Source organism: Pectinophora gossypiella, chromosome Z, assembly GCF_024362695.1.
Source record: "Pectinophora gossypiella chromosome Z, ilPecGoss1.1, whole genome shotgun sequence".
In the NCBI taxonomy this organism is placed as follows: Eukaryota; Metazoa; Arthropoda; class Insecta; order Lepidoptera; family Gelechiidae; genus Pectinophora; species Pectinophora gossypiella.
This window is the reverse complement of record NC_065433.1, coordinates 20,764,533-20,786,014: the sequence shown is the minus strand read 5'-3', so window position 1 is coordinate 20,786,014 and position 21,482 is coordinate 20,764,533. Positions and strand designations below refer to the sequence as shown.

Sequence of the window (21,482 nt, the reverse complement as noted above, 5' to 3'; positions counted from 1 at the left end):
TAGCCGTAAAAATTTTCCCATTCTTCACAATTACTATCTTGATGATACTCAAGTGAAGAGGGTAAACTCTATTCGCGACTTGGGTATTTACATGGACAGTAGGGTTTCCTTTAACTTGCACATTGACAATATTATAAAAAGAGCTTATAAAAGCTTAGGTTTCATTAATAGAATAACCAAGCCATTTAAAAGAATTTTAACCATAAAAATACTATTTTATAGTTTTGTTCGATCTATTTTGGACTTCGGTTGCGTCGTATGGAGTCCTTTATACAAATGTCATGTTGATCGCATCGAAAGAGTTCAAAAAAAATTCGTCAAGATCTTAAATTATCGCAGTAGTACACCCAATGCATCATACATCGAGTCACTTAAAAAACATAAAATGCTCACCCTTCAAAATCGTCGTAAGCAATTCGATATAGTATTTCTCTTCAAACTGTTGAACAATAAAATCGATTCTTCGTTATTGTTATCTAAAATTAATTTCATTAATAAAGCCCGATTGCCACTTCGTTCCTCACGAACTTTCAACATTTTTGTACCACCACGACTACGTAAAAACTATACAAATAATAATTTTACCTCTCGCTGTCTGAACATGTATAATAAGGACTTTTCTGATATCGACCTATTCAATAACTCTTTGAATACCATAAAAAATAAAATATTCTTAAAACTTAGTGTATAATTATTATAAATACTACTTTAATATTACTTAATTTCACTCTTGTCTGCTTTTTATCTTTATCTTTCTTTATTTACTTAAATCTGGTTTGCTTTTATATTGTATCCTAAATTTTCATTTTGTATAAGAATAATCCACTTTTTATTTTTATAGATTAAGTGACCATCTTATTAGTAGGTACCTACTAATAATTTGTTTCATGTATGTTCTACCTCTTAGCATAACTGAGTCTGTCTCAATAAGCTCTTAATTGCATTTTATCTGTAAGCACTTTTTGGGCACTCGTTGTCTTTATGTTATGTATTGTTTTCTTTACTTATTTGTATAAATGACTGTTTTGTGCCAAAATAAATGAAAAAAAAAAAAAAAAAAAAATGACTGCCTACCATTTTTTTGTACGTAACGTAAGTAAAGAAATAAATTCTTTATCAAGACATTATTTTCACCCTTTGTTTTGATCAGATTAATTATTTGTTCTCTTAATTGCTACTGAACCCAAGTGTCAGATTTGTACTCCACTTTTTTAATGACGTTTATCAGAAACCTCACCACTCAGCCGCCAATATTGCTCATTTATCCGTATCATAATTTAGGGTATTATGGCATTTATAACTTATGTGACTTTTTAATGCTTCGATAAAGCCTCCAGTTAAATGTTATTACAGACAGAAATTGCGAAGCGTATGCGTGAAATAATTTACCTTTAATTTAAGCCGTATCATTTCAAAAATATTAACGAAATGGGTTATACAGATTATGCGATTTCTTGACACGTTAATTTTTATCGTTTAAAGATTCATCTCAAGTTTCAATCGTGCGTAAAATGTTCTTCAGTTTGACTGCGGAAGGTTATTTAACATTTGATTGATTCGGGTTGCGTAGGTATGTTTTTGGACATTATGTTTGTTTCACGAATTTGTGACGATTAATTAAACTTTGAAAAGCTACTTTATCAAAGGTTAAATTATAATCTGTATTCAAAAGGTGTATTAATCACAGCGATGAATAGATCGATATGTAATGTAAAACGTTGTATTAGTAAAGGCCTTGATCCGCGCTCGTGATCAGATAGCGCAAATTACTCAAACAATAAACTTGACATTGACTGCATGACTTTCATTCATGAGCTTAATGTGAACACTAAACGAGGCTTCATTGAGTGCACGTGTGGACGAATGGACCCCCCGTGAATCGATAATGCGATTATACGGCACAATCGATCGATTATCATTCGAATCGACTCAATAAGCCTGCGCTTTCACCGGGTGTGAATGTCAAATCCCTGTGACATTATTAAATCTGGATCGAAACGTAATCTCGTGAAGTGTTTGTTTCAGTTTAAAATCCTTTTTGTTCCGGTCATTTGGTTTTAAAAGTTATCTCTGTCTCGATTATTCTTCTTCGATTAATTTTTATGCAATCAATCATGGTACTTAATGTAAGCGGGTCTTTAACTTGAGAAAAAACGCAGTGATACCGATGCTGCGGACAAAAGTTTGTATGCTAAGTAGCCATGCAACATGTGAATTTAGGTTATGGAATTGTGCAATATCTCTATGAGGTTCCATAGTTTTTATTTCGCAAATCTAAAAGCGATTCTCTCTAAAATCAATGGGAATAAATGGAAGTATTACAAAACTTGGCGCGTAGTTTTCTATTTTTAATTGTGGACGATCTGTACAAAAGCTTGTATCCGAAGCGCGTCTAATGCCCGCGAAAATGCTTGCACGTAGCGTTTTCTCAGGAAGATGTTATGAATGAGTTGTGTTCGAGTCACGAGCGTGTATTGTGACGATTTTTTGTCGGGTCGTGACGCTTCGCCTTCCGTGTCGGAGGTCGGCTAGTCGGCCGGATGGCCACTGACGCCGACACAGATTTCAAGCCAGCTTTAGCATCAAATAAATCGACTCGAGCATTTATACTTTGGAAAATTATGTAATTTCAAATTCATACAAAAATTCTGTCATGTTAGATATTCCAATGATGCAGTAGTAAACTAGCGATATGATCTAAAGTATTTATACAAAACAATGTCAATGTTTAATATACACCTATTTATTTCGCTACTTGAAGTAAAAATATTCTAGGTATCTTATATAAATATGTAGGTACATTCACGCCGGTAAACCTAAACGCGGTAGGGAGAGCTACGAGTTGTCAAAAGGAACCTTGCAGCCGCTCTCAAAGTGCAAAGATAAAACAGATTATGATAGTGAATATTGTGTGTCGATGACAGTGGAAACCGCACGGTCGGACAGGAGCTGTGTCGTGACCCGACGCGGTCCATCGGTCACGAGTCCGTCCATCTTTCCCTGGCTCCTGAATCAACGACAGTTACCCTTTATACTAAATTAGAAACACTCACAAAAAAAATCCTCACAAATAACCGTATCAACTGTGATTGGACATTGTTTTGTTAACCGTGCAATCACGAGTACCAAAGCTATTTCAGCTTTAGAATAAGGAAACCTCATTGTTTGATTTATGAATAAAAATGTAATTGAAGGCTCTATCGGTTTCTTTGGTAGCATTTGAAGCAACATATTGTGTCCTAGTTTTCTAATAGGTATTTTATTTATCTTTCAACGTAGAACATTAGTTATTCCGGGATGTTGCAAGGACATCCTTTAATACCATTTGGCCGAAACATTTCTAATCGCCGATAGGTTTCCGATATGGATCTCGAATGCAATCGATGTCCCAACTACACGTCATTAATCTACCGCCAGCCGTCCGGAGACAATGGCAACCAAATGAGCTCATTTACCACTTGGGCAATCGAGATTTTTCAATCAACCATTTTGAACTAAGGTCATATACAAGAATGCTTTAAAGTGTTGCCGTTGATTCATGGTCCTTACCGACGCAAATCATGTTTAAATGTAGTTACACTGACTGATTTGTTGAAATACTATCAACTCAAAAGATATATACTGCCTGTAAATACATTATATTCTAAATAATACCAACTATAGAACCCAGTTTTGAAACCTTGAGTCATGACACAGAAGATGGATGTATAATATCGAGTCAACTTAGCTGTCGTCATTGTCAATCAGAAGATTTAATATGTTTTTGTAATAAGTCGCATTGCAGCCTTAAATGGCTATAAAATTGATCGTCCTATTAAACAAGTAGGTACATTATAACGTTGTATTCATAAATATATATTATCTTATTGCAACTGCACACACGCGTGCCTACATGTATAACTGTCAAAACGACACATTTCAATTAGAGATAGGAGCTTATCCGTAGTAGCTTTATCTTATAAATTGTTCGTTAAGTTACAAGAGATCATCCACTTAGCATTTTTTATTTTTTGCTTTATTCGATAAGACTCCACTACATGTTCGGAATTAAAGGTTCGTAATCACATCATAATGATTAATAGTACTTACTGGATTTTGCAACGCTTTTATGAAGAACAGAAATTGTCATTTAGAAGCTTCATAGTACTCATACAGGATTAAGTAATTCAAGGATTAAGAGTATTTTCCGACCTGCGTGTCTTGTTCTCTTGAAACGCTGAGACTTACATTTTCAACCACAACTAAGTGTAAGAGACAATGGGTACAGCGGTTACTAGATCGGGGTCAGGGCGGGTCACGAACCAACGTAAGCACAAGTTTTGGGGTCATAAGCTACCTACCAGCGTGGTGGTTGCGGCTGACGCGTGCACGTAGGGATGCAGTGCAAAGTACAAGCAGCTACCAGCAATAGTTTTATACAATAATATTCACCAACAAGACTTAATGCAATAATCCCAGAAACTTGAACTGATGATGTGGCAGTAATTCGAAGCAAGATCGGTATCGATGGTCATTCAGATATTTCAAACACCAACAGACATTAGCTCCCTATCGAGTCGGTGGAACAAAAGGTCTGCCAATACGTCAACTCAGCGGCTACTTTCATATCGTGATCCAAGGATATTAATAGCTGTAACGTAATTTCTATCCGGTCTGGCCCACGTTGAATACTATTGTTTGGCCACCGGACACACTATCAATCACAATTACGAACGTAGTGCTTAATCATATTTATTCAATTAATTAATTTTAATACAATCAAGGTGACTATGATTGTCTACGGAATGTCGCGACGGTCCGGCTTCCGAACCTTTATATTCCTGGGTAGAGTGCACGAAATGTAAAAATGCTAGCACGACTTACAAAGGAATGTGTATTAACATAAGGACATAACCGGCCGACAGAAAGGTTAAATCAGCCAAGTTGGCCGGTATACAAGTTGGCTGGTACACTGTTTCCCTGACACTATCCCCGGGTTTCCTTCAGTATGAGTCCATTCTATGGTGCTCGGAGCGACGAGGTGAGTTATGTCCCCGTGTCGTGTCAGCCCCGCGCTGATCTCCGCGGGCATCGCCCCTCTAAGTGAAATAAATTTTAATAACGGCCGACGTAATTGGTATAATTCCTCTATTATTCTTCTAAAATGCGATGTCTGTCTTTCTCTTCAGCTTTCCTTTGCGGACAAGATTAAGTGAGAGGCATTCCCGTGCACCGACTAATTGCTCTTTGTTCACCTGATATTTTAATGAATCAAGTACTTATTTATCGTCTTATTTTTGTCCTGAACACAAAATGAAATTAAACCCACGAGAAATCCAGGCAAGCGGAGCTATATGCAAAACTAGTTTGGCAATAAACTTGGAAGAAAACTATCGGATCGCTATGAGTCAGCGGACAAGCGCCAGAGCGGAGCCCGAGGCGAAATAATAACGATTGAAAAATGTTGATATGGAACAATGTTATTCTATTAAAGTTAAGTTGACTTTGTACGACTCGGGCAGGGTTAGGCGCTAAGCATAAATTCGAGCTACAATGTAGGTGCGAGTGTGAGCGAGTGACAGCTAACAAAACGTAACAAAATGTCACAGCTGCGAAATAAATCGAGCGGGAAAATAAAGCATTTCGCCGTGTCCCCGTTTCTCAGCGGCCTCGCGGACGCGGTGTTCGGCTCAGGTACCATCTTGATAGGGTTTCTCGCTCGTGGGAACACTCCTCTCCGGAGCACTAATTTATTGCCTAGTGCTTCGCTACATGCGACTGACGACTCTATCCCGCGCGCCACGCCGCTGCCTCGTAAATTCACATCGCAAATGAGAGCGGCCCCAAATCTAGTGCACGAGTGCACCGCGTCAAACTGTGACAAACTCTGTGTGCAGCAGCTTGCATACAAATATCTAGCTTTGTGTTTACCTAGCATTTTGCATTGACTGAGCGTTCTGAACCAAGATTGAATGAGCTTACTCGGACATTAGACACAGTATTTTTTCTGAAGTAGATGTGGTATTGTACTAGTAACTTTTAAGTTGAAGGATTCGAAGTAGAAAATTAATCTAGTCCTGTACATGTTTGCCTTTCATTTAAATGCCCTAGACGTGTAATTGCGCAACAAGAGCGATGCTTCATGTTATATTTCATTCACACGGTGTGTTCTGTAAATCAGATTACTAAATTGAGTCTAACCGCTCACTAACCAGTGGCATAAATAAATACGAGCGTGCCAAGTGATGCACGAACTGCATTACACGTTTGTCATTTACACAACGTTGGTTAAAGTCATTCCCCGAATATCAGAATATTCGCGAAATTGCGCAAGAAATATTTTTATCCATATTATAAGAATGATTCAACAATGCAAGACTCCAGTATCATCGTGATGTTTGACCCAAACAACCAACCAGTATGCAAGTATTGGCGGATGAAGTAAGAATGTCTAATGTAGAGCATTTGAAAAGCCTTGTTCTAGTGTGGCTCGCAAGGACAACACGGGTCGGTTGATTCGCGCTGTGTTGCTCGTGTCATTGATGTAACTGTTTGCACTTCACGTACTAGACACCATCGCAATGCTTGTAGAACAAACTCACTCGGGAAATCACTTTATTGGAAATATTCAATCCAACGCTGTTCTTTGAAAGAATTTCTGAATGTAAAGTTGAAGTAGGGATGCACATTGCGCAGTTCATACTTTCTAAAGCTTCAATAAAAAAGAATATGAATCAATATAAGGTAAGGGACGGTAGTTTTTTCATCGACGCAGTTCATTTACACTAGTGTTGAAATATACGAAGCATTCAATTAAAGTGATCGTAAATATCGACTTATATTACGTTACTATAACGTCAGACAGCGTTTAGATTCAACACATCTTTTATTTCTAAAGGTGTGCGTTAGAAATTTCTATTACAACGTAGCAGGCTGTATTAAGGTATCTGATTGAGAAGAGTAGATTCAATATATCATTCTGGGCGTTAATAGCATCGAACTATCGACTCCCCTATTATTTTGTCAAGGTCCGGATTTATAGATCGCAGTGGTAACGGTAAAGCTGTGTTGGAGTCCCAGGAACATTCGCCAGTCGACGGCGTTCTAAAGGGCGACGCCGGCGTTCATACAGCGGCCCGATACTATCGCCATGGAAACTGGAGTTGGGATAAGCAAAAGGCTGTCGATAAAAGCCGAATAGGCCGGCCAAATGTCACTTTATTGTTGTATTGTACTTATACGTAGATACATACAAGTCCGCGTGAAACCATACCTTTGCGTAAGCATTGAAAAAGTACATAGGTGCTTTGCTAAACTTATAACCATTTTGTTTGTTTTGTACAACATTGTACGCCAGCTTTTACTTTTAATTCATTGAAAACGTTCCATTCAAATCTAACCCCTAATCAAACATTAAGGCTCAAGCCACACTGACCGCAAACCATAAGTTTTCCACACATTGCCACAAGAGCCGTAACGAGCGATTTCACGGCGCGGGCGCATCCTTTCGCCACGGCTGTCGGCTCTCGATCATGCCGCCATCTTGCCTGCGCATGCGACAGATTTGTTGCGTCACACGCGCAACAATATAGAGGATCGTGTTACACTGCCCTAAATCTCTTTGTTCTTTGATTCGCATGTTCTAACCGTCTAGTGAATGGTGTTGGTAAATATTATTGGATTTAGATCGATGTCTGACGCGAATGTTGTATACTGCTCTCTGTGGCTTAATATCATGTTATGACGTAATTCTATTTTCTTTATTGCACCATGCTCTTCTTGAGTCACTCGAGAGTTTTGAGAATCAACTTTTAATTTAGCCACGTGTTAGTTCTTGTTAATTGATATTGTGCTTATGATAAATTGGAGATAGCAGCCGGTTATTCATTACTGGTAGGTACACATTTTTTGTTTGATTGTGTCTAGTTATCTCTGTAACCCATCTCCATCTATAACATTCCTTTGAGCTTAATCAAGTTGGTCTGACATCGGACTGGTGTGCTGATTATTCAACTGAAGCAACTTCGACATTACGTATTTCAGCACATTACAGTTTTTATAAAAACCTTTTAATTTTTAAATACCTATGAGGGGTTAAGTCTGTTCCAAATGCAATTTTCCTGAACACTTGAATTGCGATTAAGACTTTGAGTAGGTCGATTGTAGCAGGCGTAGCTAGGCGTTGTCGGTGGTAGTGTTCGACAGTGAGCTGGGGTCTCGCTGCGCTGGGAACAAGAGCCGACAATGTTTGGACACGCGACGCGCGCCGCGACAACTGCGCAGCTCTGGTCTGCGCGCGTCGCGATGGCGCGATTAGATGATATCGTCCGCGCACGCGCCGCCCGCTCCGGTTTAGATTGGACCGTGAAATTAAAACCGATTTATAGCTGTGCTTAATGGCTTTCGGGATTAATTGTATGGAAATTGGTGTTAAGCAACATTACAACTATGTGTCGTTTTGATTAAGTCGCGCAAGGAGCGCTGTTGATTGCATTTACAGCAATTTTGCATTGACTAAGCTGGGCTAATTCGTTTTAATTTACATTAATTTAACAATTGGAATTAGAGTTTGAAAAGATTTCATCGATAATATAAGGTTGAATTTCACTGAGTTTAGTTTTAAAAAAGATGCTATGCTGTAACATGATTCAGTTGCGACATGCATTGAAAAATATATTAGGTAAGCAAAATTTTGGTTATTGTTTTCAACAGAATTTACCTAAATGTTTTTTACAGTCAGTCAGTTATAATATATTAAGATATTTATTTTTCATTTAAAATTTCTATTGAACGGTATTATCATAGAATGTCAATGACGTCGCTCTATTGTCCAGTTGGAACTGACGTCAAATCGATAGGCAATTCTTTCTCTATCGCAGTGGAATCAGAGGCTCTATTGATTCCCGAGTCAACTTGGTTTGACTTGTATCGGGTTTGACGGTGTTACTGAATCTTGAATACAACTGTTACAATGTGTATTTGGCTGTACTTAGAATCTGGAGTAACAGAGTTTACTTGAAAATGTAGCTGAGGAATAATTTAAAGGGTTTCTTAATGGTCTGTTAATTTGTCCTGCAAAGCTACCACCGAATCATTCTAATTAAAAAGTTATTTCGTGATGCAAGTAAAAACATTTCGTGTTATCAAGTAATCAAGCACACTTTGCTCCGAGAATTCTACTTGCAACCACTCCTGCGGTTATTTTGAGATTTCCAAAAACATCAGTTTCAAATGTTAGAGTTTAGCCAAACTTCGTTGTTCGCTACGTTAGCGACATATCGTACACGGCACAATGAAGGTATCTTTGTAAGTCGATCAGTCATTTCGGTAAGTAATGTGGGAATGTGAGCGAGCGGCTTTGTTCCAGCGCAGCTGCGTCGGCGCACTTATAAATCATTTTCATAACTATAAAGGCAGATCTAAATTAGGATAGACGCTTATTTAGATCGTTATAACGAAAATATGGTACTGAATATTTCGGGCCGCAAAACGAAATAATTAAAGTGAAGATAACAGTTTTAAGCTCCCAACTGTGATTCATAAATAACCTTTGAACTAAAAATTCCTTAGCAACATAAATAGCAGTAAGAGGTAGATACTTTAAAAGTAAGGAGACACCGACAGCACCGTTTACAAAATATGTTTATCAAAGCTCGTGGTCATTTTCTATCAACGGCGCCAAGCCTTGTCTAGAATAACAAGCCGTCAACTGCACTAATAAAATCGTTAACGAAAACGATTGCGTGCTAGTGAAAGTGGAAGCATAATATCACAAAATAGCTGCGTAAAATCTGTCAAGAAATGCTCTCAAGCAATGCAGTAAGCCGTGGAAGGCAGACGTAACTGCCGCCATACACTATCTCAGTACAAGGTAGCTTTCCCATAAGTATGACAGCGCTATTAGCCTACTGGATATGATTTGCTACGGCCCGCGGTTTGAACTTAGGACCCATTCGCATATGGTTCAGTGCAGGAACCTTATTCGGTTGCAAAACCTATTCAATTCATAATTTGATTACCATGACTGTTTGCTAATGATGTTGACTATCTAACGGAGGGAAGCTTTTCAAAACTATAGTTTCATTAGTATTTTGCTAAACTAAAATGTATTTTTTTGTGTCCCAGCGGTTATTACAAAATAATATTTAAAAGAACAAACAGAAAAACAACGATGTGTTTGTACAAAATTGTTCTAAATTGCTGAAGTGAATTGTAGAGCTGGGCCAAGAAAGAGCGAAATACGTGTGAGAAACATCTGCATCCAGGAAGATATTACCAATACTATTTATTGCAATTTATGAATATTAAATGGAAGAGTTAACAGTTGTTGTGAAATGTGAAACTAGGTAGTTTAGTTGACCTATACCGTGCGAGAAGAAAGATGTTCCACAACATTTGTATTGCAGATTATAGTCCGGTTGTTTTAGATGAATTGTATGGTAAAATGTAAACTTTCAGGGTCAGCATAAATACTGAAATTGATTTATTTAAATTAAACAAAGATGAAGATTTCTTTGTTTCCCTTAATGTCGCGTAAAAGATGTTACAAAATGATACGAGAGAGGATGAGCCTATTGCCATTATAGATTTCATAACGAATACATTTTAAATTAAAATTAACCAAAACATTGTGGTTCAAATAATTTTCACATGTCACATTGTCAGGATTGAAAGAAAGAATAATGAGAAGAGAGAATATTGGACCGCTAGTTATAATTTTGTGTAAAAGCTGATGTTAATCTGTTAAAGTACTAATAATGTATGAGGTTCTGGCATAACCACGGTTCGCTTTTAGCTAGATTTTAAAAAGCATTTCAGATTTTCCCACGGAAGCTGTGCCGTTGTTGGTAGGCTTGCTCCGTTTATAGTAGAGTGTTATCGATAAACCATAAGTCAAGTCAGTGCATTTTTAATAAACAAGCAAATGGTTGAAAACCTTTGCAGCTATCTGATTAAACTTTAGGAACTGTAGTATACGACCAGGATAACAGTGTAGGGTTACATTTATTTTGTCGGAGAAGGAGTTATTAATATTACAAATACATAGTTATGTGGCTTATTATAGATTTAAAAAGTTTCTGTTGCATTGAGAGATACAATGGTGCTAATTCCTGCAGACGCCATCTAATTTTATTTTAAGTTATACCTGTTAATTTCTTAACCGTTAAAAAAGAAAGGGACGGGTAATCGACAGGCAAAAAATTTATGTAATACACGTCAATTTTAAACAGAAATCTAAAACAACCGTCTAAACATTTTACACCGGCCAATAACCAGACAGAGTTAAGTAGTCAGAACGTCAAACGGATTACATACCAGCGAGATGCCTATTTTATTCGCCCGGGTTATTCATTCCTTTTAAAATTAACTTATTGACTATCATTCGTCCCTTTCCTTTTCGACGGATAAAAAAATGACGGATATAACTTAAAATAAAATTAGGCGGTGTCTGCAGGAATCGGGCCATTGTAAAGGATGCCATAATTAAAATAGTCGCAAATCCACATTAATATACTTACTGTCAACTTGGTTTAGCTGAATTATTTGCATAATTTGTGATATCTTTGGACACTTCGGATCTTCGTTTTGTTGAGACAAATGTAGAATCGACAAAAGCTGATGTCATCACTATCTACCGCTACCGTCTGCGAAACGTGACCGTTCGCGACAAACGGCGCGCGTGACGTTTCCGAACGCAGTCGATAGGTATGGCCGCAGAGACAGCCCACACCCTACCACACACTCAATGGATCGAGGTTATAGAGTTAGGTAGGCATGGGTACTATACATTATAAAGAAGTCACAGAACTAATAGATAATTAGAACACTAACTGAATTATTGAGTCAGTAAGGCCACTCCGCACGCAAAAACTACTTCGCACATTAATCTTAATCGATTACCACACATATCGCCAACTTTTTACCACGATCCATTTCCATCAGTCTAACGATATATCTTTAATCCGGACGTATTCCCATTTAATTCGAGACATGCCCACCGATCACAATGATGGGAGGTTTAGTACCCCATCCACTTCAAGCTGGTACTACTTGGAGTTCAATCTACGTCAGCCGCATCAGGAGATGTATGTGGGCATTCACGCACCACAGCGCTTCGCAAATCCGCGGATCCCCAATTATCCGGTGCATCAACCGTGTATCCATTCATATCCGTACTCCCATTCATAGCTGCTTGACGTTCAGACTTGTATGTTCTTTTAATGGTTCGCTCTAATTCATGACGTACCTCTAGCTAGATTTGTGCGGTACCATATCAGAACATAAGCAGTATATTGCACATTAAGCAACCAAATTTAGGTGTTCCAAAGCAAAGAGTCACTCACTAATTAGTTTCCGTCAAATAACTTTCCAACGTACGTTTATTTTAACAAGCTCGAAATTAAACACACGACGCGTCTCCCCAGCGAAGTTAAGCTTCTGCAGCTAATTAGATGCGAATGTTGAGGTTTCTCGTAATTTATTGGTTTCATTTAAACGTCTAGCAAATTTCTATATTGTTGGCACAATTTCATATCAGAAGTTCTCACTGCTGATAAATCTTTTGTTATAAATTCAAGAGACTTCATAAGAAAATTTCACCGGGAAATTTTCGCACCTCGCAAGCTTTCCGACAATATTGTGGGTTCCATATTCGTATGTACCCACATTTCTAAGGTTATACTTAGGAGACAAACATATGTCACTGGGTTTAGCATGTACGTCTGCGTTGTAACGTAGGTACTTACATGCGTGTATTGGCTCAAGGTATTCTGTCAATTATCGGCTCGTTAGCTTCTGATCGATCCCCGCCGTGTGTGGAGCGCCGCCGTAACTTAGCTTAGTTAATGTATCGGGTCACTGGTTCAGTCCTCATCTACCTAATTACTAAGGCAAATCGCTATTTACTTAATTGTTGCTAAACGGTAACTATCTTATAGGGAAACCAAATGTCACCATGACATTCTTAGAAGTTCTCTGCCACATTATTTGAGTCGTAAAATAGTAATTGTTATACTGGAATGGCGAAACCAGAACCAATCTGGATTTGTTATGGCAATAACGAACGCTATAAATCCATAATTAAACTTTGGGAGTGTACTAATAATGACAATCAAAGTTCAAACCAATTACTCCAGTGTATGGTATGAACGTAAATCTAGCCTTATTCGTGTTATGGCTACTTACTTGGCGAAATTATATTGCGGATTGATTTCTTTATTGCATTAATTTCAGTTAAGTACCTGTTTATATAGTACCAGTTGGAAGTAACGGGAATTAAATTGATGGCAATGAGAAACTAGATTAGTGATTGTTTAGTAAGAATTTATACATATTTTATAGATGCTGTTATTCTGAAGGAGTCTTCGAGCGATGAGTAGTATCATAATCTATCTCGCAGCATATCCTACTAACAATATTATACATGCGAAAGTTGGTGAAGATGTGTGTTACTCTTCCACACAAAATACAAATTCTGATGAAACTTACACTAGACATCTTTTGTATATCTAAATGAATTGTTGTTCGTCAGTCGCGCTAAAACTCAAGAACGGCTGAACCGACATGGCTGACTTTGGTTTTGAAATGTTTGTCGTAGTCCAGGGAAGGTTTAGCAAATATAGAAAAGGATGATGATACGAAATCATCTAGTATGTAATACAATTTATTATAGGTCTTACCTTATGTTTGAGGAAGGAGAGGTCCCGGATGGGCACGGTGCGGCGGCTGACGCGCAGCTCGCTCTGCAGCACTTCCATCGTGCTAGCGTCCTGGAAGCCGTGCTGCTGCAGCGCCAGGCACGTGCGCTGCACCTGCTCGATGCACGGCGAGAACGAACAGAATCGACCGCCTGCGGAAGGAACAAACAAACACATTACAACATATAAGTATGTAGTCGTTACTTGGAGCCATGTCAGGGGCCTTTAGAGGCTCAATAATCATGTGTGCTAGGGATGATTATTATCCTCACAGACTGCACGACAAGAGGAGATGGATATACCTACATACATAAACAATGATCCCTAATGAAATGGGAAGAACCACATGTATTCAAAAGACAGTTTGTGGCCACTTTAGATACCTGTCCTAAGTCAGATAGTCTCATTACAACAATAAAACACATATCGACTACCCTAACCTAAAATATTCACAGTTGTCATTTTGTATAATCAGATACAACTGATTGGAGCCTTTGAAAACGTACATCGTTACAGTTACACTATCGGACATCAAGTGTGGTGTCAAGGCCCCATCACAATGGCCCGGTCTCAGTGTCCGAAAGGGAATCTCTCGTCTGGAGCTGATCGAGCTTGTAACAATGTTTGAAGTGCACCGAGGGCGATCGACCTCGCTATTACACAATCCAAACAAAACCTCGACGTCTTTACCACTTCATAAAGCGCGCGGGCACGTAAAAAATACGATCCAGACATAACAAAATGTCGACAGATGTTTTCATTCCCATGTGATAGATACGAGATGCCCGACCAGCCCATACAGATAGCGTATCTTTTTGTTACCGCGATACCGTTTAGAAATTTTTACAAGTCAAAAATGCCCGGGAAACGGCGTATCGTCTTTTATGTGGACCGCCGAGTCTTATCTGTCAAATCTTATCGACCAATAAGGACAGCGGACGTCACTCACTCTGCCAATCTGAGCGGGCCGAGGCGCGGGCGCATCACTGCGGGGGGCGAATTTAAAATTGTTCCATTTTTAAAATGTGTATCGCGTGCCTGGATGATATAATAAGCTGTGGAGTAGTGTATTAGCATAATGTGGCCGGACCGAGAGGGTAATGAAGCCATTTTAGACGATAATCTCAGTATGAGTACATCCATATAGGTGGCGAAATATGTAATATGGTATCTTAATGCATCGCAAGTCACGTCGTGGGACTGGCGTCGATCAGCGATGGACCGGCAACAAGGATTGCATGTACACTTATCTAAGCTTTAACTGTTTAATTAAAGTTAATTAATCACTGATGACGATTTGATAAGTCGACGCAGCGACGACTGAAGGCTATTATGGTTTAACGTATTGGTTATTTATACAAACAGCGTAGTTAGCTCATCTTGTAGGGGCAATTAAAAATATCGTGCTTTACTGTATCGGAAAAGGCATTACGCGTGTTTAGATGAATTGAAGGTTTTGAAGTGTTTCGAAATGAGGATATTTTTTCTGACTGTTATATGTGATTTATGTATGATGAAGAGAATGCAGGTATATTGCTGATGGAGTTTGAGAAGGGTTAACAATAGCCGTTAGTCATCCTCGGGCGCGCGTTGCGACACGGCGACACGGCGTGGGTCACGGGACAGGAATGCTGGCTAATTGACAGATTACTGAGGACATCGGACAACTTCCAATTATGCGAACCGACGTTGCCCTACACGGTTTTGCCAAAATAACTTGCCAGCACAGCGGTCCTCGTGACACAAATACGTGTTAATTACTACACAGTAAGTACTCACTTAATACTTAGGTATACCTACCAAATTATAAATTCCATACATACATAAAATCACGCCCGTAATCCCTGATGGGGTGGGCAGAACCACAAGTAATCAAAGACAACTTGCCACTGTTGATACGTCGTCCGGAGACGGATATGATGAGTCTTAAGTGACAAGGGATCACCCTATCGCCCATAACAATTTGTAATATTAAAAAAATATTCATAGAATGGTTTGCAGCATTGGTTGACTTGAGTCTCAATTTAAGGCCGTAGGTTCTAATCCCAGCATAGACCTAAACCAAAGATTTTCAAATTCATGTTTGGATCATAAATGATTATCACGTGCTCAGCGGCGAAGGAAAACATCGTGAGGAAACCCACATACCTGAGAAATGTATTTCGGAGGTATGTGATCTAACCTGTATTGGGTTGGTTTTCCCTTCGCGGGTTGGAAGGTCAAACAGGCAGTCGCTTCTGTAAAAAACCGGACCTGGCAAATCTTCAGGTTAGGTAAGCGGACTCCGTGAATAACGGGATAACGCTAGAGAGATGGTTTGCAGCATTGGTTCCAAACAATTATAGTTAGATCTGGACAGCTGACATTTAGACAAATAGACAAGAGTGTATAATATCATCATTGCCGCAGTATATGAAAAGTTGTTGTAACTCTATGATGTGCAAATGTATGAGTATTTCGAGTAAGCTACATGGCATGGAGATCGCCGTGGGCCGATTCGACCTCTAATACCGTGTGACAGTTAATACTCAGCAAGGGTTGTCAGTTGGCCAACAGATCTGTTACTCTGTTTATTGTAGACTATGTTTAATACAGCTTTTAAATACATAACGGGAGTAGAACTTTTTTATAACTCCATTCGATTGAGCAACTGCAGATTCAATTTGTCCTTTATAATGTGGACTTGAATAAAAAGCGTCACCTTGCAGAGCCCAGTTAAAAGTAGTCAATGGTGATCTTGTTACGTTTAAAGCATCAATCTCTACCTTCTACTATCGTGTCGGTTACGAGGTGGATAACCAATCCCATCAACCAGGGTGTCATTAAGTCGCCAAAAATGTAGCGACCACGATCTCTATAAAAATGCGTTCAACTAAAATTTTCGACAGTCCAAACCGTAACGTCGATAACGTCTGGGACAGAGCATGTGGAACGGGCGTGTATATAGGCCACATTGAAGCAAATTCAAGTAAAAAATAATACCTATTGCAATTTAACATTTGCGCATATAAAATAAGTGCAAATGTCAACAAATGTCAAACAACAGTATAGCTTTTTTAAATGGACTGCTTCAATGTGGCCTCTTTTCACCCCCCAGTTTCTTCATATGACCTCTGAGATGCAACCCTACGTCGTGTTCTCGAATGTTGTAAAATATATGTAGTTGTTAACACTAAGTACCCAGCTTGGAGAGGCTATCGACACCGGTCTAATCCTAGCTGGTAGATTTTGTAACGATTTATCCGAGGGTTACGTAACAAGGGCTTTGTGCCATAAGTACCCCATTCACTCACAACGCGTAGTGACGCGCCACAGTCGACGTGGGCGCTGTCGATACCAGGCGCATGGGCGATACGGCCAGACCCATATGATTAAAAATACTGCTCAAGTATCAAATAATTCCTGTATGTCACTGTACGTCAGATTCATTATTTATTTGGAACCATGGAAATGGCACAGGTTTCGTATATATTGACATCATGACAGTGTTAAAGTGACTTATATCTTTACTGCCGCTCCACGTGCATTCGCTTAAAACTCTTCAGAAGTACTCAATCGGCGTAAACAAATCGATGCCGTTAAGGATACCCTTAGTCACATCGATATGTTCGCCTATCGATGTTTCTCCAACATTTGGCACGATGCAATGCAACATGTGAGTATCACAATAGCCCCTCGACGCGTCACTAACAATACTGGACAAGCCATTGATGTATTAGTTGAGATAACGCGGTGAAATCACATGTGTGCCCTGCGCAGACGCAACAGTTGACGGCATTTTTCGATCTTGTACTAAGAAATTAATTATGATTAAACTGGTTTTGCCCGGATAATAAGGTAAATGTATTACTTTTCATTTTGCAGGAACCACGTTGATTAGCGAACGATTTACTTCGCATATTACTCGGCCAAGGGGGAACAAGTAAAGGACTTACTTCTTTCGAAAACCATCTCCAATATTAGTCTCACGGTCGGGACTAGGAAGGAACGTAGCGCATACTTGAAGCATTATCTGACATTGTCAGTTTCGCCGGTGCATAGCGTTGTTCGAAGGTGGATATAGCAATTATTTTTCTCCAGTTTCCTCAACAATAAAGCCGTCTAACCATAGGTGAGGCTTGGCGGGCGCAGGGCGTCGTCGCTGGGGTGGCCCGCGCATGCGTCGACCCCGCCCCCGCCGGCGGCGGCGCGCGCGCCGTCTGAACCGCACACCGATTATTATGAACATACCACCTATAAACGAATGTGGTAATTTAATGTAAACAATCCTGGGAAATAGCAGGATTGTACTGTCATGCAAATGTTTGTTTCTATTCGGGTTCGAGTTCTAAAGTGTTCGCTGTAAAGCTCAGCGGAGGATATTATGATAGCAATTTGAATTAATGAAGTTCTTTTCTTCCAAAAATATCTAACTAGGGATAAAATACATAACACGTGGAAATATGAACAATCTTTTAGAGAGTAATAAATAACCGGCCTGGCAAAATATAAGGGATAAGAAATTGAGAGTAGCAATACCAGGAACGAATCCGATGCCGGATAACAGAGTTCCGAGTAAGATGCGTTCAATTAATTTAAAAAACATTCGTTAATTTTATTAATGCGGGCGAGCCTAAATCTACGATCGCCGCGTAGATGTGATCGCGAGCGCCTTCTCATTTTCGAAATTAGCAAATGAGTAAAAAACAAACTGTTGGTAACCGCCAACAGAGCGGACAAGATAAAGAAATATACGGAGAGGTGGTGCGTCCGAGTCGCAAGATAACACCATTAACGCCGGGGAGGCTGCGCAACAAAACGACAGAGCGGGATGCACGATGCTAGCGCCTTCTGAAAAGACTTCAGTAAAAACCCACCCGTTGTAAAGCAAACTTTATTAGCCTCGCCATACAGTGTCCGTAACGACGTCGTTCATTCCTGTTTAAACATAATGAATCTAAAGGTTTTATTATTATTGGCGGGAGAGCAAATGAGACAGCGTACGATGGTAATGATAGCGAAATGAGTGAAGTAAGTTTTTCTCAGCCACCCAGCCAGCAACATAATTAATGATGCCCGTGTATAGCAGACGAATTTATAAATTGGCTTTATTCAGTTTTATTCTAACAAAGCGTGAGACAAACACGATAAGAACAGATAGCTCGTTGGCCGAAGGAGCGAGATTTTCACTTATAAGGCAAAGACAATATCTTACACGTGTCTCAGTTTCCATAAATTCCGTACAAATGGAGGAAAACAGGTTGACGTAATTACGATTAGATCAGATGAACAAACCTACAAGTAATATAGTAATCCAAATCACTTTCACAAACCTGAACGTATTAAATTGGAATTTCTTTGACCTTTCCTCGGCCGTCATCAAAGACGGAGCGCGGCCCAACACTCGTTGAACGCCTGCCTACAGGCTTCATTAGAGAAAATCTGCACCAATATTTCTTGCCATAAATCCAGTTTCAAATTCCTTTCTCAGCAATAAATAAAAACAATATACAATCTCGGTCGTAACTGTGAGAGAGCATTATTTGTTTCGCATATAATAATGGCATATTTAGTGGGCGATATCAGTTAATACGGAGAGGTTGGCATAAATTGGCGCAGGCGCAATCTAACATCGCGCGGCCCTCGCCCCGCCCCCCGCGAGTAACTCACTGCTATCTGCCCCGAATATTGTTAATCAGTGTATCATTAGCTCTCGCCCGATGCACACTGCGCGCATTTATACACTCAGGGTGCCGAATTATCAAGATAAATGTCCCAAAAATATCACTAGTGTAGGTAATATTATTATAACTCGTTGGACGAGAAAGAAGATAGTACCCAAAAATGGTAATTCGCCAGCTTTAAAGCTCGCAATTAATTAACATAATTACACGTGTAAAATTTATAAGGATATCGCATTAAATACATAAATAAACTCAAGGCTATAAATTCCTAATAGGGTGAGCAGGGTTAAATGTAGTCAGGAGAGCAAGCAATAACGCAAAGCATTTTATTATATCTGGTGTCAGATAGCCAACGCAAACTGTAATACCATTTTTATTGCAAATAAATGATTATGAATTATGAAGGTCATATCTTTAGTAACAACTATTCGGTAATCTAGTCATAGGAACCAATAGCCTAGATAAAGAGTTCCTAACCGGAGAAATTTGTAAAACAAGAAAGCACGTAGTGTGCGCCAGGTACAAGACGTCCTAACACCGAGCAGATGGTGGTGCGCAGGCGCGATAGCTCCATAGCGCACCGAGGTCCGATATAGATAAAGCTAACGGGGAGGCGCTGCAATAAATCCAAAAAACGAACGAAACACCATAACTCCGTCCTTCTTGCGCACGGTAAAAAACTAACCCCACCGCGGTGTCTCTCTCATTTGGTATGATGGAGTTGCCGTGACTTGGCGGAAATTGGAAATATTTCACAAAACTCAAAACTATACATAAAACGCATAACCGAATCTGATAGCGAAACACATATCGTAATATTGTTCTTTTTTGTAAATAATGCAATAAAACAACCGAATATTAACAGTTTCTATACAACCATCAGTTTACATAACCTACGATATTGAGTCCAAACGGAATAAATTGTGAATTCGAAAACAGATTTCCAGATTTCCCAGTACAGGTTTCACGTGGAGTATCTAACGCTGTGTAAAATAAATGCAATATTATTCAGTGACCACTCTACGGGCCGCGCACTACAAAGCAATAAAGTATTTTACAAGTGATACAAGAATGTACGGCAATCGGCGCGCCAGATCTCGCGTTGCCTTTAACTTTATAAATACTGTGCTATTTATTTGTGAAATCAGCCAGGTCTCATCAAGGTTCGGGAGTTCGCGTTCGAGGAATCCTTCTTGTGAGAAACACCTAAGATATAACGCTTACTTGCTATCAACTACAAATTAGTTAAGATACTGTATAGGAACATGGAACTCATTTGTAAAACATAATAATATTTCTGATAATTTAGAAACTCATAGGTTTTTTTTTGCGCTGGAAGGTCAGACAGTCGCTTCTGAAACCGGACATATCAAATAAACATTTGTCAGGTATAATGATAATAATCTATACTTATAATAAATCTGTAGAGAGGTCAATTCTGTACATTAAATATTTTTTCAAAATAACTATCAGGGGGTGATAAGTGGTCGATACTGATGCCAAAAATGCAATCAGTAAAATTTTTGTCTGTCTGTCTGTCTGTCTGTCTGTCTGTCTGTCTGTATGTTCCTTATAGAAACAAAAACTACTAGACGGATTTTAATGAAACTTGGTACAATTATTCTTCACACTCCTGGACAGGTTATAGTATACTTTTCATCACGCTACAATCAATAGGAGCAGAGTAGTGAAGGGAAATTCTTTTGTATGAAAAATCTAAACCACTCAAGTTAGACGTTTGAAATTTGGCATGCAGGTACCTTAGATACCGTAGAGGTGCACTAAGAAAGGAATTCCCGAAAATCCTACGGGAACGGGAATTAGCGGGAAAATCCTTTTGTATTAAAAATCTAAACCACTCAAGTTAGACGTTCGAAATTTGGCATGCAGGTACCTTAGATACCGTAGAGGTGTATTAAGAAAGGAATTTCCGAAATTCCTACGGGAACGGGAATTAGCGGGAAAATCCTTTTGTATGAAAAATCTAAACCACTCAAGTTAGACGTTTGAAATTTGGCATGCAGATACCTTAAGTACCGTAGAGGTGCACTAAGAAAGGAATTCCCGAAATTCCTACGAGAACGGGAATTAGCAAGAAAATCCTTTTGTATGAAAAATCTAAAACCACTCAAGTTAGACGTTT

The 21,482-nt window shown here is 39.1% G+C and overlaps 1 protein-coding gene across 1 annotated transcript in view; it reads right to left on the bottom strand.

The window, feature by feature from the left end:
- The window catches only part of LOC126380651 (tRNA (adenine(58)-N(1))-methyltransferase catalytic subunit TRMT61A), a 50,056-nt gene that overhangs the window by 11,228 nt on the left and 17,346 nt on the right, over nt 1-21,482 (bottom strand). The window contains exon 5 of the mRNA XM_050030213.1: nt 13,659-13,828. Coding sequence (XP_049886170.1) covers nt 13,659-13,828 — 170 coding nt within the window. The remainder of the gene's footprint in view (nt 1-13,658; nt 13,829-21,482) is intronic.